General features: G+C 33.6%; 1 protein-coding gene across 1 annotated transcript in view; it reads left to right on the forward strand.

The window, feature by feature from the left end:
- Positions 1-17,228, forward strand: part of GRID2 (glutamate ionotropic receptor delta type subunit 2) — a 1,955,631-nt gene that overhangs the window by 1,051,558 nt on the left and 886,845 nt on the right. The window contains exon 3 of the mRNA XM_007495736.3: positions 14,838-15,122. Coding sequence (XP_007495798.1) covers positions 14,838-15,122 — 285 coding nt within the window. The remainder of the gene's footprint in view (positions 1-14,837; positions 15,123-17,228) is intronic.

Below are 17,228 nucleotides of genomic sequence, written 5' to 3' on the forward strand. Positions count from 1 at the left end.
TCCTCCAAGATGAGGGGTTTCCTGGGAAGATAGCATTTTATGAAGTAAAGGAAAAAGAAAGAATCAGTCTAAACTCCAAGAGAGCTCAGGGAAGGCACCTCACCTGACCCACACTACAGAGCCTCTCCCAGTTACCTCACCAGCAAGCCACAACCCACCAAACTGCCAAACCATCTGGATGCCCAGCATGCTGCCACAAGCCACACCAGCCAGAGGGAGAGCCACCTCTCTGTGAAAAACTAGAGCCACATCTCAGCAAAAAGAACCAGAGCCACGTCTCCATGAAAGAGCCAGAGCTACATCTCCATGAAAGAGGGCTGAGAGAGGAAGAGACATGCAATATATAGACTTTTTTACATCACTTCCTGTGTCTCACATGTACCAATGGTAGCTTACGCTTGACTTAGGACAACCCAGGGGCTCTGCAGTTTTTTCTTATTTGTCACTTGCTAGCACATGTCTGTCATAGGCCATCTTCCTCAACACTTAATCCTTAAGTAGGGGTATAGACATTCCTGTTTGTTAGGATTTTAAAAACTAATCAGGGCACAGAAAATCTAAAATTCACATCAAGTAGCCATTGAAGCTCATTGCTTTAATCTTGGCTGAAATGTTCCCCCTTGGTGGCTATTTAGGGTATCATGCCCCTTAGGAAAATATTATAAGACTATAACCCATCATGGGGTAACCAACTTTTTGCTCCCTCCTTTGCCATGGGACTGTAACAGCTCTAAAGGCATGTCTTTTTTTTTTTCATGTCAACACAATATAGACTTTTAATTATTCTAGATGAATGTTACATTTCAGGATTGCATGTCCTGGTTAATATTTGTATATGTACCACATACTGCAGAGAGAAAAGGTATATTTTTTTTTATCCCTATTCAGTTTCCTCCAGATATCTAATAACTAATTTTTCTAACATTTCATTTGCTTCCCTTACTTCTTTTGCATTTATTTTTGTTTCAACTTATCTAGTTCTGATAGGTGAAAGTTGAAATTACCTCACTAGTATAGTCTTACTATCTATTTCACCCTTGAGTTCCTTCAATCTTTCCTTTAGGAATCTAAGTGCTATATCATTTGATGCATATAAGTTTAGTAATGATATTACTTCATTGTTTATAGTACCTTTTAGCAAAATGTAATTTCCTTCCTTATTTCTTTTAATCAGATCAATTTCTACCTTGACTTTGTCTGGTATCATGATTGCCACTCCTGTTTTTTCTTTCTTTCTTTATATGATGCATAATAAATTGTGCTTCAGTATTTTACCTTAAATCTGTGTGTTTCATCCTTCCTCAAATGTGTTTCTTATAAACAACATATAGTAGGATTTGGGTTTTTAATCCACTCTTCTATCCACTTCTCTTTAATGGGTAAGTTCAACCCATTAACATTAAGCATTATGATTGCTAACTGTGTATTGCCTTCCATAGTATTCGCCCCTTTAAATACTGCTCTATTCCCTTTCATTTTGTTCCTTCTCACCAGTATTGGCTTTTTGTCACACACACACACATACACACACACACACAGATTTCCCTACCTTCAATTACCCCCCACTTCCCATGTCTTGTTCCCCTTCTAGTTCTCTGTAGGGTAAGATAGAATTCTAGATTCCACTGAGTATACTGATTTTTCCCTCTCTGAGTCTATTACAATGAGAGTAAAGTTTAAACATTGCCCATTACCACCATTATCCTGCCTTCTCTATGATGATTTTTCTTGCCTCTTTATGTTATATAATTTAACCCATTCTATCTTTCCCTTCCCTTTTCTTGATTTTTACATGTCATTCATATACATACATATCCTATAAATACATAACACACATATTGTTTATCATCACATTTACATATACATCATATCATCATACACGCTCTATTATTATAATCAGCTTACTTTCCCACAGTCTTTCCGAATAAATTCCTTCTATCTTCTCTATTAGTGAGTATAATTTTTGAGAATTACAGAAATTCACTTTCCATTTAGACATACAAACATTTTTTCCTAAGTGAGTCCCTTAAATTTGCACTTTCTTATTTACCACTCTGGGCTTCTCTTGTGTCTCAAATATAGCCTTCAAATTTTTTGTTTAGGTCTGACTTATTCATGAGGAATGCTTGGAAATCTTCTATCTTATTGAATGACCATTTTCCCCCTGAAAGCATATGCTCATTTTTGCTGGATCGGTGACTCTGGATTGTAAACCCAAGTTTCTTGTCTTCCTGAATATCATATTCCATGTCTTATGATCCTTTAATATAGAAGTCACTAGGTCCTGAGTGATCTTGATTGTAGTACCATAGTATTTCAATGGTTTCTTCATTGTTGTTTGAAGTAGTTTTTTCCTTGGCTTGGTGGCTCTTGAATTTAGCTCTTACATGCCTCAAAGTTGTCAAGTGAGGATTTCTTTCTGGAGGAGATCTGTGAATTCTTTCAACTTCAATTTTATTTTCTTGTTCAAGGATCTCTGGGCAGTTATCTTTGATAATTTCTTGTAATATGATATCCAAGGTTTTTTCTTCAACATGGCTTTCTGGTAGTCCAATAATTCTCAGATTGTCTCTCCTAGATCTGTTTTCTAGGTCAGTTGTTTTTCAATAAGATATTTCATGTTTTCCCCTATTTTTTTCATTCCTTTGATTATGCTTTATTATTTCTTGATTTCTTGTGAAATCATTAGTTTCTTGATGATAAATTCTGATTTTTCAGGTCCAGTTTTCCTCTGTCAATTTTTGTTTTTTGTTTTTCAATTGGCCCATTTCTTCTTGTATCACTTTCTTTTTTTTCTTACATCACTTTCATTTCTTTCCCCCACATTTCCTCTACTTATCTTAATTGGTTTTTGAAGTATTTTTTGAAACATTCCAGACTCTATTTCCAATCCATATTTTTCTTTTGGACTTTGCATGTATTTCCTTTGCTTTTTCTGTGCCTTTCTGTGTCCACATCTTGGTCTTTGCCCCCACCCCCCACCCCCCAGCCCCAAAGTCTTTAGAGTTAGGTGCTTTTTTTGTTATGTGTTCATTTTCCCTAGCTAATTATAGTTAGGCTCTGTTTTCTGTGAAGTTGGGGTACCCTCTTTAAACTTCAGTCCTTCCTTGATACTATTTTTTGGGCTTATTTTCTGGGTTATTACTAGTTTACCACATGGTCTAGGGACTGATAGCCCCCTCCCTCTGATGATTCAATTCACCTTTGACATCCTGTTAGCTTAAAGACATTCCTCAGGCTTATTTGTAAGCTTTTGACCTCAGTCTGAACTTGATCAGGTTAAATGTTGCTCAATTTCTAGCCCCAGGCTTAGGCTCAAGTTTTTTGGTCTCAAGGTGTTCTTGATTTAATCAGGCACAACCTTGATTTCTCTGTCCTGGAGCTCCACCATTTTTTTTTCTTTTGGAAATACAGATCTGGTAATGATATTTCATGATCAAAGGGTATGCATGACTTTATATTCCTTTGACGTAGTTCCATATTGCTTTTTGGAATGGTTGAATCAGTTGAATCACAACTCCACCAACAGCATATTAGTGTCTCAATTCTCCCACATTTCCTTCAACATTTGTCATTGTCATTTTCTGTCAGGTTAGCTAATCTGATAGAGGTGAGGTGATACCTCAAAGTTGTTTTAATTTGTATTTCTCTAATCAACAGTGATTTAGAATTTCTTCCCCCTAGAACTGTAGATAGCCTTAATTACTTCATTTAAAAACTGCCTGTTCATATCCTTTGACCATATATCAGTTGGAAAATTATTATATTTTTGAGATATTTGACTTGGTTCCCTGTATATTTCAGAAATGAGACTTTCATCAGAGGAACTTGCTACAAGTTATTTTGAGTTGTAATCATTAAATTGTACCTCTCTCCATCCTATTTCTGCCATGATTATTCTTCTCTCTCTCCTTTCACTCCTTCCATCCTCAAAAGTGTATTAGTTTCCTTTGACCTCATTATCTTATCCCCTTCCTGTACTGATAGATTTCTTTACCCAAATAATATGTTATTCCCTTTTTTGAGCCAGTGCTTATTTTTATTTTATTTTATTTTAAAAATATTTTTCTTTGTTTTCTTTCCCTCCCGTGTTTCTCCCCCTCCTAGAGCTGACAAGCAATTCCACTGGGATGTACAAATGTTATCATTTGATATCTATTTCCACATTATTCATTTTTACCATAGAGCAATTTTTAAAGGTAAAGCACCAAATCATATGCCCATATAAACAAGTGATAAGTGATATGTAATAAGTTTTTCTTTTGTGTTTCTACTCCCATAGTTCGTTCTCCCTGGATTGTTCTGGATTATTGTATTACTACTAGTCATAAAGTCAATTATATTGTATATCTCCACAGTGTTTCACTTCTAGTGTATGTTTTCTTGATTCTGTTCATTTCCCTCTGCATCACTTCTTGCACATCTTTCCATTTCATATAGAAATCCTCCAGCTTATAACTCCTTATAGCACAATAGTATTCCATCACCATCATATACCATAATTTGTTCAACATTTCCCCAATTAAGCAACACCCTTCATTTTCTATTTTTTTCCACCACAAAGAGTGAATGAAAACTATGAATATTTTTGAACAAACATTTTTTTTCTAATAGATCTTTAGGGTACAAACCCAGCAGTGATATTGTTGGGTCAAAGGGAATGCATTCATTTAAGGCCCTTTGAGCATTATTCCAAATTGCCTTCCAGAATGGCTGGATTAATTCACAACTCAACCAACTTTAGTCTTCCAGTTTTGCCACGACCCCTCCAACATTTATTATTTTCATTTACTGTCATATTGGCCAATATGCTACATGTGAGGTGTACTTCAATATTAATTTTGACTTAAATTTCTCTAATTATGAGGGATTTAGAACACTTTTCATGTGATTATTGATAGTTTTGTTTTCTTTATCTGAAAACTGCCTATTCATGTCCCTTGACCATTTGTCAATTGAGGAATGACTTGATTTATTTTGTATAATTGACTTAGCTCCCTATAAATTTGAGAAATTAAACCTTTGTCAGAAGTTTTTCTTATAATTGTTTTCCCCCAATTTGTTGCTACCCTTCTAATTTTGGTTGCTTTGGTTTTGTTTGTATAACTCCTTTCCAATTTAATGTAATTATATATCTCTTACTTGTTTGTTTTTAAATTTCTTCTTTTCCCATAGATCTGACAGGTATATTATTCTATGTTCACCTAAATTATTCATAACTTCTCTCTTTATATTTAAGTTACTTGCCCATTATGAATTTATATTAGTGTGAGATGTTGATCCAACCCTAATTTCTCCCATACTGTTTTCCAATTCTCCCAGAGGTTTTTGTCAAACAGTGTGTTCCTGTCCCAATAGCTGGGATCTTTGTATTTATCAAACAGTATCTTGCTGATGTCATTCGACCAATGTGTATTCCATTGATCCAGCCTTCTATCTCTTAGCCAGCACCATATCATTTTGTTTATCATGGCTTTATAGTATAGTTTGAGATCTGGTAATTCTAGGCCTCTATCCTCATTTTTTTTATTAGTTCCCTTGATATTCACCATCTTTTGTTCTTCCAGATATGGACTGAAAGATCAATACCATCTTTGAATGAGAACTCTCAGAAAATTATTGGAAATCAAATAGTAAAAGACTGTAAAGGGTCTAGTTGTATTACATTTCTAAAGATAGAAAGACAAATATTAAAGACTTATTTTTTAGAGTGGAATAGGAAAAAGCTGATTCTAGTTTAGTGGTGGGTAATTAATGGAAAATGAAAAATGAAAAGTAGAAAATTGGCTTAATTAAATTGTTTTAAAGACACGAAGGATCTTTAACTTTCCCCAACTATGGGAAAATACAATACTATATCCAATCTGAAGGAAGGTGCCATTTTTCTCTTCCTTAGAATTATCTTTAAGTCCCAGGATTTTGAAAAGCATATTATTAATGTTTTCTTATTATGTTTTAACTTATACTTTAATTATAGATGTATGTCACACCTCATATCAAATTTTAAATTACATTGTGCCAGAGATATGCTATATTTCCACCAAAGCCTACCTTATTTTTTGAAAGGAAGGAAGAAAGAAAGAAAAAGAAAGAAGGAAGGAAGGAAGGAAGGAAGGAAGGAAGGAAGGAAGGAAGGAAGGAAGGAAGGAAGGAAAGAGGAAGGAAGGAAAGAGGAAGGAAGGAAGGAGGAAGGAAGGAAGGAAGGAAGGAAGGAAGGAGGAAGGAAGGAAGCAAGGAAGGAAGCAAGGAAGCAAGGAAGGAAGGAAGGAAGGAAGGAAGGAGGGAAGGAAGGATGGAAGGAGGAAGGAGGGAAGGAAAGAAGGAATGAAGGAAGGAGGGAAGGAAAGAAGGAATGAAGGAAGGAGGGAAGGAAAGAAGGAAGGAAGGAAAAAGGAAGGAAGGAAGGAAGGAAGGAAGGAAGGAAGGAAGGAAGGAAGGAAGGAAGGAAGGAAGGAAGGAAGGAAGGAAGGAAGGAAAGAGGAAGGAAGGAAAGAGGAAGGAAGGAGGAAGGAAGGAAGGAAGGAAGGAAGGAAGGAAGAAGGAAGGTCAGAAGAGATAGATAGATAGATAGATAGATAGATAGATAGATAGATACATAGATACATAGATACATAGATACATAGATACATAGATACATAGATACATAGATAGATAGATCTGACTTGCATTTCAGTCTTCCTGATTTCAAATATCGATACTCTACCAAATTTAAACAGGTTAAACTAAATGACCTATGAGTACTCTTTCAGCTATTAAAATTGTGCTTCTTTGACCTGGGAAAAATTCTTCCCAAGTAAAGGTATGCTAGCTTTAATCTTTAAAAAACGAATTTTTAAAAGTCATTTAGTTAATTGTCCATTATGGTCCATAAATGTCAGCTCTATATAGTACATTATAGTTTTCTAATGAACTATATTCACTCAATATAATATACATAATTGTCCAATATAAGTGTACAATTCTTGAACAAAATCCATACCGTCAGCTTCCATTGTCTTGGCTTTACATGAAGAATTCTGAATCTTTCTTTTGTGATCTGTTCATAGCCCTCCAATGGGATTGTTTCTCTGGTCACATTATAACTCATAATTCTTCAACTGTATGGCCTGACTTCCAAAAATTGGAATTGAGTGGTATGGTAACTGTGTTTATGAGAAAAGTTAGTATAGTTATAGAACTTAGTTTAGTATAGAAGTGTCATACATGTGGCTTTCAGGTATCATGTGTTGATAATAGTCTTCACTGTGGCCGTAATAAAATATGTTTATGTATACATTTTATATATGAGTATTTAATCAATAAGTAGCCTGCTAAGCTTCTTATGTATGATTTAGTGACCATTGTTTCTATTGGATTTTTTAATCCTTGTTCTAATGTATACTATTCTTTTTGTAGACACTACATTTTAGCAAAATTGGACTACTCATTTTATCCTGTTCACATCCTGTTATTTTCTTGCAAGTGTAGCCCAGGTGAGCTCTAGGAATCTTTATTCTAATATCTTGATCTAATAGAAGAGTCTTGTATCTTAGAGGAAGAGGATACCCTTCAGGGTTCTACTGATATCTGAGGAGCCAAATTTCCACTGGATCAGCCCTTCTTTATGTATTTCCCCTAGCCCAATAACATCAGTTTAGTTTATCCAACAAAACAAAATCAAATCAAATGAAATATATATTTTAATTATAAGACTAAGAAATAGAGAAATTAAGCAAGCCAATTAAAGTGGAAGAAATTGAATGTTATAAATGAATATCCAAAGAGAGATTAGGGTAAACCCATGAGAAGAAAATGTATTTCTTTTGGCTTTTCCCTATTTTATTGTAACCAGAGTGTAAGGTGAACATGGCCAGTTGGATATCCCAGAGGCATCTCAAAATCAGCATCACCAAAATAGAATGTATTAATCATCTTTGCTTCTCCTAAATTCATCCCTGTTCCTAACTTTACCAACTTTACAATCACTAGGTTTCACAACCTTAGCACTTTACTTTTCCCCTTCCTTTCTATCTAGTCACTTAATTAATGATATTTATTCTACTTTAATGACATCCTTTGCATGAATGCTTTTCTTTCCATTCATATAAGCAACATCCTGGTTCACAGTATTACCACCTGTTACCTGCAACTATTAGAAACTGCTTCTTGTCTATTCTCTCTACCAATATACTCAAAAAATATATTTTTAAAAAATCCTCAAGGCACAGATAATCATCATGGCATTTTCCCATTGAAGAAACTTCAGTAGCAATGCCTCTGAGATGAAAATAAGTAAATGTTTTTTGAATTGAATTTAAGTTAATTGGCAGCTCTGTATATAGTGTCATCTTTTTTTTATTATTTTATGATATCTTTACTGTTTCTTAGGATTTTTTCAGTGTATTTCAGTCTATCCATCAGGTTAGAAAAGTTTGTTTTAAGTATTTTCTGATGGACTTCTATTCAGGCTTCTGATGAGCTCCTGAGATTCATCTGATAAAATGTAAGCTCAGATATAACAGAGTTTTTTTTTTTTAATTTTTGTCTTTGTATCTATGAAGCTTAACATAATAATAAGTTTATAATGGGAAGTTAATAAAATTTTATTTGTTGATTGATTATATTTCAATGGCAGAATGAATAGGAAAAGTCTAAAATAGTTTTGCTCAGATTAATTTGGTCATAAAACACTTTTATATTTGAAATATATCCAAAAAATCCATAAATATTAGCTCTGAAAGCAAAACCATAGCCAGGAATGTTTGCCCTTGTAATAGTTACCATACATTATTCTTAAGGTAAACAGGATGAAAGATTGTAAAGATTAAAATTTAGGGGAGACTGAGGCAGTAGAAATTAGTTTCTCTCTGCAAGGAGTATTATATTTTTAGAGGTTTATTAAAGGTTAAAGATGAAAGAAAATACAGAATAAGAAAAAACATGTGCCTAGGCCAGAGGCCTAGGCAAGATAACCTCACATCACGAAAGAGATGTGTCTGCTCCAAAACGGAAGTCCAAAAGAGCCCCCTCCTACGAGGAAGACCCTTTAAATAAAATTTTGTTCTCATCCCAGGTGAGAATTCAGTGAGATTAGAGGGCATTCTGGGAGCTAGCAAGGACTCGTGGGGAATGGAGTCCAGAGTTAAAATCTCAATTTTACACCCTCAAGAGACTCAAATTGCTAATGGATAGGTCACTGTGAGGAGGAGAAATGATTGGGACAAAAGAACAAAACACAGTGGAAGGGTAAAATGGGAGAGGAAAACCCACCAATAAGCCATTGGGTAGCTTCTTATTCTAATTAATTGTCCTTGCTCACAGCATGTTCAGACTTGTTTCCACACTATTAAAATGCCTAGTCCTCGAAATTTGATACCCAACTAGATTTACATCCTTTGGGAAAAGCCTCGGTGGCTCAACTCTAGTTATTGATTCAACCAGAGATAGCTGTGATATAAAATGTTCTGAAGGAAAGGTTGGCTCAAAGAAATATTAGATACCATATATGATTGAGCCTATTTTCTTGAAAATCCTTACATGATTTTTATACATACATTTACAATTTTTATACATGCATTATTTACCAAATGTTTTTTTAGAGAAAAAAATATCATTAACACTGACATTTGCTAATAGAATATATCCCTACATACATCTTAAAGAGAGGAAAGGACTCAAGCCTTGAGCTGTACTTGACTAGGTAGTAACTAAGGGAACTGGTAGGATAAGATAAGTAATTAAGAAAATTAAAAGGTTAGTGAAGGATATTCATGGTGATTTATTTTTTTAAGAATGGAGAGGTAAAAAAGAAGTTTGCTACAAAATAAACCTGTATTGGCACAACAATTAGGAGAATAAAACTCTGCTGGGGGGCTTGGGACAAAGCACTATGAATGATCTTTCAAGGGTAGCCCAGATTAACTCTGGGAATCTTTGTCATAACACTTAAACCAAGATAAGAATCATAAGTCTCAGAGGAAGGCAATATATATGCTTCATGGTTCTAGGGATACCTCTGAGATTTCATTTGTGATTCCCTACTGCTACTGGTACTGCCTTTTTGTATACATCCTCTGTCCCAATAACATCATTTAAGAATGATTAAGAAAAGTTTTCATTTTTGTTTACTCAGCAGAACAACAAAAAAAGAAATAATGAATATTTGAAAAATATAAAACACTCAAAATATCAGAATAAGAAATAAGTAATTAAACAACTCAATTACAATGGAAGAAATTGAATAAGCCATAAATGAATGTTCAAATAGTGATGGTGGGAAGCCCAGAAGAACCAAATGGATTCACTAGTAAATTCTATTAATATTCAAAGAACAAATATTTCTAATATTATATAAACTTTGTTAAAATGACAAAAGAAGACTTCATATCAAATTCCATTATATATACAGAAGTTTAATAATTACACCAGGGAAAATCTGCAAATAAAGAAATCTATAGATAAATAACTATAATAAACAGATAAAAAATAAGATATTAGCAAAGTGAGTATAACCATGAATCACAATGGTTATAGAATATAACCAAGTGGAGTTTATACTAGAAATTCAAGGTTGGTTTAATAGTAAGGAAACGATCAAGTTAATTTTGATATTGATAAAAAAATTATATTGATACAGAAAAAAAGCCTCTGAAAAATACAATACCCATTACTGTTAAAAACACTAGAAAATCAAATAAATAGATAAAATACTGGTTAATCTAATAAAAAAGAAAGAAGAGAATCAAATTAACAGTGTCAAAGATAAAAAGAGTAATCTCAGCTCTAATGAAGATGAAATTAAGGTAATTATTAAGAATTATTTTGCCAAATTATATGGCAATAACTCTTACAATATGGGTGAAATGGCCAAATATCTACAAAAATATAAATTGCCTAGATTAACAAAAGAAAAAAAAAGAATACTTAAATAATCCCATCTCAGAAAAAGAAATTTCACAGGTCATCAAGGAACTTCCTAAGAAAAATCCCCAGGGCCAGAAGAATTAACAAATGAATTCCATCAAACATTTAAAGAACAACTAATCCCAATACCATACAAATTTTTTGACAAAATAAGAAATAAAGGAGATTTACTAAATTCTTTTCATGACAAAATATGCTATTGATTACAAAGCCAGGCAGACCAAAAACAGAGAAAGAAAACTACAGACCAATCTCCTTAATGGATGCCAAAACCTTAAATAAAATACTAGCAAAAAGACTCCAGAAAGTTATCATGAGGATTATTCACTATAACCAGGTGGATCAAGGATGGTTCAGTATTAGGAAAACCATCCACATAATTGTCCATATCAATAACCAAACCAGCAGAAATCAAAATTATCTCCATAAATGCAGAAAAAGCATTTGAAAAAAATCAACACTCGTTCCTATTGAAAACACTAGAAAGTATAGAAATAGAAGGGCCTTTTCTAAGAATAATAAACAGTATATATCTAAAACCATCAGCAAGTGTCATGTGCAATGGGGATAAACTCGAAGCCTTCCCAATAAGATCAGTAGTGAAACAAGGATGCCCATTATCACCACTATAATTTATCATTGTACTAGAAACACTAGCGGTAGCAATCAGAGAAGAAAAAGAAATTGAAGGGATTAAAGTAGGCAGTGAGTAAACTACACTATCAGTTTTTTAAAATGATACAATGGTATACTTAAAGAGTCCTAGAAAATCAACTAAAAGGTTAGTGGAAATAATTAACAGCCTTAGCAAAGTTGCAGGGTACAAGATAAAACCCATATAAATCATCAGCATTTCTGTATATTTCTAACAAAATTCAGCAGCAGGAGTTAGAATGAGAAATTCCATTTAAAATCACTCAAGACAATATAAAATATTTAGGAATCGATCTACCAAAAGAAGCACAGAACTATATGAACACAACTACAAAACACTTTTCACACAATTAAAATTAGATCTGAGCAATTGGAAAAACATTAATTGCTCATGGGTAAGATGAGCTAACATAATAAAAATGACAATGCTACACAAATTAATCTACTTATTCAGTGACATATCTATCAAACTACCAAACTGGTAGGACTGGAAAAAATTATAACAAGGTTCATGGAAGAACAAAAGATCAAGAATATCAAGGGAAATAATGAAAAAAAAATATGAAGGATTTGGGCCTAACAGTACCAGATCTTAAACTGTAAATTTTATCATCAAAGCAATATGGTACTGGCTAAGAGACAGAAGGGAGGATCAATGGAATAGACTTGGGATAAATTACCTCAGAGAGCTAGTGATAATTACCATCATTTCTGAATTTCCTCTTTGTGGGGTATTGCTACTTGAACAAAGTTAATCAATTACATGACTCAATTATAGTATTAATTACTCATATGTAGTTTATTTTCTTTTGGATTTCCCAATTTAATGAATAGATTTTTGTTTAAAGATTAATTTATCGTTTTAAAAATTCCATAAAACTAAGACTAAAACAACATTTAACATATCAAAGGAACAATAAGTTATTTGTATATATTATTGGTCACTTTCCTTTAAGAATAGATCCTTCCTTTAGTTTTATATTTATTTAAAAAGATCCTATTGGATCTCCATTGTATCTGATGCTTACTTTTGTTTTTATATACTATTTATGATATTAAAATTAATTTGCTTTTTTGTTCCTAGAGAACTTTGTAAATATGGCCCTATATCTTTGCCTTTAATCATTAATAGTCAATATGAGATATATATCATAATACATCTAGAAAATTAATGTTATAATAGGGATTAAAGATATCTGGCTCAATCTAAACCGCTAATCTCATTTTATACAATCTCCTACATGCAAACTATCTTCTATACAAACATTACCATACGAATACATATCATGCTGTTCACTCAAATGGAAAATCACCACTCCCCAATAAACTTTTCTAAATATCCTTCTTTTATCAAACTGGCCCTCTCCTTTGATCCGTGAAATAATATTTTTGTACCCTCTTTTTTGGAACATGACACATAATTTTCTTTTGAGATATTTGTGGTTTGTATACCCCTTGAGGCTGTATCCTGTCTGATTCATGTTTATACCTCACCTTGCAAATACAACAGTATAGCTGCCCCTCACTATATCATGGTTCACTTATCATGGCTTCACTATATTGTGGGTTTAAAAAAATATATTGCTAATTGTGTATCACAGAGTTTTCTTTATATGGTAGAATTCTGAGGATGAATATCATACTTTTGCGCAAGTTTGCCAACATGAGATGGTACATAGCTAAGCACAAAGCAGGAGTTTCTGTACTGACTGATTGAATGAAAGGTGACCAACCCACAGTGCTGTGTTCTATATCCTGGGCACTGATTGGCTCAGTGTTTATAAGAGTGTGGAAAAGGTTTATAGGAGAGTGAGAAGGTTTATAAAGCCTTAAATATCACACACACACACACACATATATATGTATACACACACACACACACACACACACACACACACACACACACATATATATATATATATATATATATATATATATATATAATAAAATAAATATAACACTACTACTTCACAGATTTTCCCCTATCTTGGTAGTCTCTGGAATGTAATTCCCATTATAGGTGAGGGATCACTGTACTTAGAATATTATTATTGTCAGGTGTTGCATCTTGTCTGACTTCATGTTACTCCATGGACTTTTGTCCATGGATTTTCTTGGCAAAGATACTTGAACAGTCTGCCATTCCATTCTCCAGCGTACCCTCATTTTACACATGAGTAACTGAGGAAAAATGGAATTAAGTGAATTACTCAGAGTCACATAGCTAGTAAATCCATCTGAGACTGTATTTGAACTCAGATCTTCCTGACTCCAAGTCCAGAGCTCTATCCAGTGTACCAACTACCTACCCCATCTTGAACATTCTGAGTATTCAATTGGTAGTTGTCAAATGAAGACTAATTTCATGCTCAGAAGGGAATGACTAGGTTCTTGGAGCCCCCTTTTGTAAACTGCCCCCAAAACACCTTAAATTGTAATGAGTAATAGATGAAATGGCTGATGAAACAAATATTTGATTTTCTGAGCATATCTTTTATTAAACAAGGACAACTGTCTGACAAGTTGGTACTGGGCCCTTTCCTTAGCTTATGAGTAGACTCTGAATACAGGGTGAAACAGAAGTTTATGCATTAAAAATAATAAAATAAGACCAATTAATTGAAAGGAAAAACACATTAGGTAATCTTATTTGTAATTGGATGAAAGTCTTTCCAAGTTGGGAAGGGGACAGTAAATAAGTGACTTCTCTAAATTCAGGAAAAGAGGTGTGTCCATACCTCCCCAGGAATCCCTAAATATTCAAAGGAACATGAAAACTATAAGTGATTGATCAATATAGAGCCACTTTTCAGATGAGACATATGGATTACTTAACATGTACAATTATGAGAAAACTCTACAACAATCTTAGAATGTGAATGAGTTTCTGGTCAAGATTACCTAGATCCTTGGTTAAAGGTCTCTAAATAAATACCAGCTGTTTATTTTCCCAGGCATATTGGACTAGTTTCAAATAGTGCAATCAGGTACTCTCTGAGTTCCACAACTGGGTAAACTTTTCCTTACAAGACAGAATTTGGGTTAGGCCCATAATGGAATAGAAAGATTCAAAACAGAATCACAAAATAGTCAGTGTGGATTACTTAATTTCCACAATTAGCCATAGTATTGTCCTACTCCCCTCAATTCATTCAACGTTTCACAATATTATGTTACTGAATCAATTTGGGTACTTTTCACCATTTCTTCAAAGGAAAATTTTTAAAGAACAAAATTTGAAAAGCCTGTATCATTCTGATATCATTGTATTTTCCTTACAGCCTGTGACCTCATGAACCAAGGAATCTTGGCCCTTGTCAGCTCCATTGGCTGTACATCAGCTGGATCACTTCAATCTTTGGCAGATGCTATGCACATCCCTCACCTCTTCATTCAGCGGTCAACAGCTGGAACCCCAAGAAGTGGCTGTGGACTAACCCGGAGCAATAGAAATGATGACTACACACTGTCTATCCGTCCACCTGTCTATCTTAATGATGTTATTTTAAGAGTGGTCACAGAATATGCCTGGCAGAAATTCATTATTTTCTATGATAATGATTATGGTAAGTTTAAAGACGGTTTCTTCATGAAAATATACCATTTATCTTTGAATATATTGAACTTTTGTGCTACCATTTGTAAAGTTATTCATTTTCTCCTTAGAGCCCAATCAGGAAAAATTCATGAATAACTACTTAAGCCAAATATGAAATTCAGTTTTTGGTTAAAGATACTTTGGTGAAAAAGTTTCAGAACAAATGCAAACATCTCATGATTTAATTTGTTAATGTTTTCAAGTGAAAGATTGTTACTTATTGATATTTTCTTCATTTGTCCCTTTTCCTCTTTATATATTTTCCCCTTTGTATATAAGTGACAAATTATTATTTTGGAATGATGAGTGAGAATTGAAATGCTTTAAAAATTCAGTCAAATTATTATTTAGAATGAATTTGAAGGAAATCTCACCTTTTAACTTTAGAATGTTTTTTATATAGCCATTATTATTTTTGTTCTTATATATGTAGGGGAGAGAGAGAGAGAGAGAGAGAGAGAGAGAGAGAGAGAGAGAGAGAAAGCTTGAAGTGTTAAATTCTATAGAGATAAAACCTACTGAATTTAAATTTCCAGTAGAATTCACAAGGTTTTTTTGTTTGTTTGTTTGTTTGGGTTTTTTTTTTTAGGTTTAGCAGATTTTAAAGAGCTATATCTTGGCCCCAAGACTCTAACAATTCTTTTAACCCAGAAAAAAGGAATCAAATATATTCATTTAAATTCAACCAGAAATCTTTAGACCTATTCTCTTAGAGACAATAAGTTAGATATTAGAGATAGAAAGACAAAAGAAAAATAGGTTCTCTACAACAGGAATATGAACAATATGAACCCAGATAAATAAATGCAAATCTAATTAAAAGTAGGCTCTATCAATTGAAAATATCAGGGAAGGTCTCAAGTAGGAAGTGGCATCTGAGTGAACTAGGATTCTAGGAAGCAGAGGAAAGGAAAGAAAGTAGAGAAGACATAGGGACAGTTTGTGAAAAGGCAGACAGGAAGGCAATGGCACATCATAAATAGGCAATAAAACATGTTAGTGGATTAGTTTTTCTTGAATGCAGAATTTCTTTGAAAAGATAATATGAAATCATTCAGGAAAGGTAGGTTGAAGCCATATTGTGAAGCACTTTAAATGGCCAATAAGAAAGTGATACATCCAGAAGTATACTTTGGATAAATTTGGTTCCTATTTGGAAAATAGACTGAAGAAAGGACAGACTCCAGTAAGGAGAGCAATCAAGAAACTATTTCAATAATTTAGGTGATTAGGGAATGAACTAGAGTATGGTTCTTGAGAGGGAGAAGAAAGAGATTAATGACATGTTATGGAGTTAGAATTGATGTGATATGGCAACTAATTCAATATGGGAATGAGTGAAGAAAGATGAAGAGTGGAAGATGACTCATAGATTGAAAACCTGGTGACTGAAAGGATAGTGATACCCTTGACAGAAACAAGGTAGTATAGACATTTTATGGTTCTATTTTGGACATGTTGCATTTGAGATGTATATTAAATACTGACATGGAGACATCAGTATGGAAAGGAATTCAAGAGAAAGACAAGGGCTGGACATGTGCATCTGAAAGTCATCTGCCCATAAAGAGTTACTTTGACCTTTTCCTCAGAAACTACAGCCAAAGAACATGGAATCTGAAGAACAAGGGAGAAGAGTGAGCACATGACAGTTTGATTTTCTGTTAAATATGATATGAGGAAGGCAAAGGAAGTGAAGAGAGGAAAGATTTGAAATAGATTGTGTGGGAAGTCGGATAAAGAGTAAATTTAGGAAGTAAATAATTGCCTTGCATCACTGAAGGCAAATTCAAAATCTGATGAGATAAACTTTTAGTAGACCAAGTCAGCAGAGCTGTGTGGCTTTTTTTTTTTTAAGCAATTCTTCAACATTACGATAGCTCATGAGTAGAATAAGCATGTCAAGTTGAGCAAGGTTTTGAAAGGGAATATTAGTAATAGACCAAGAGGTTTTAAGGTAGAGTTCATATTGTAAATCTGAAAATGTTTTACTTCATGATTGTTATGGAAGAAAAGTGAAGTCAGAGTAGGATAATGGTCTGGGAAAACAGAGAAAAGTAGAGTAGTTAGAAAT

This window comes from Monodelphis domestica, chromosome 6, assembly GCF_027887165.1.
Source record: "Monodelphis domestica isolate mMonDom1 chromosome 6, mMonDom1.pri, whole genome shotgun sequence".
Lineage (NCBI taxonomy): Eukaryota > Metazoa > Chordata > Mammalia > Didelphimorphia > Didelphidae > Monodelphis > Monodelphis domestica.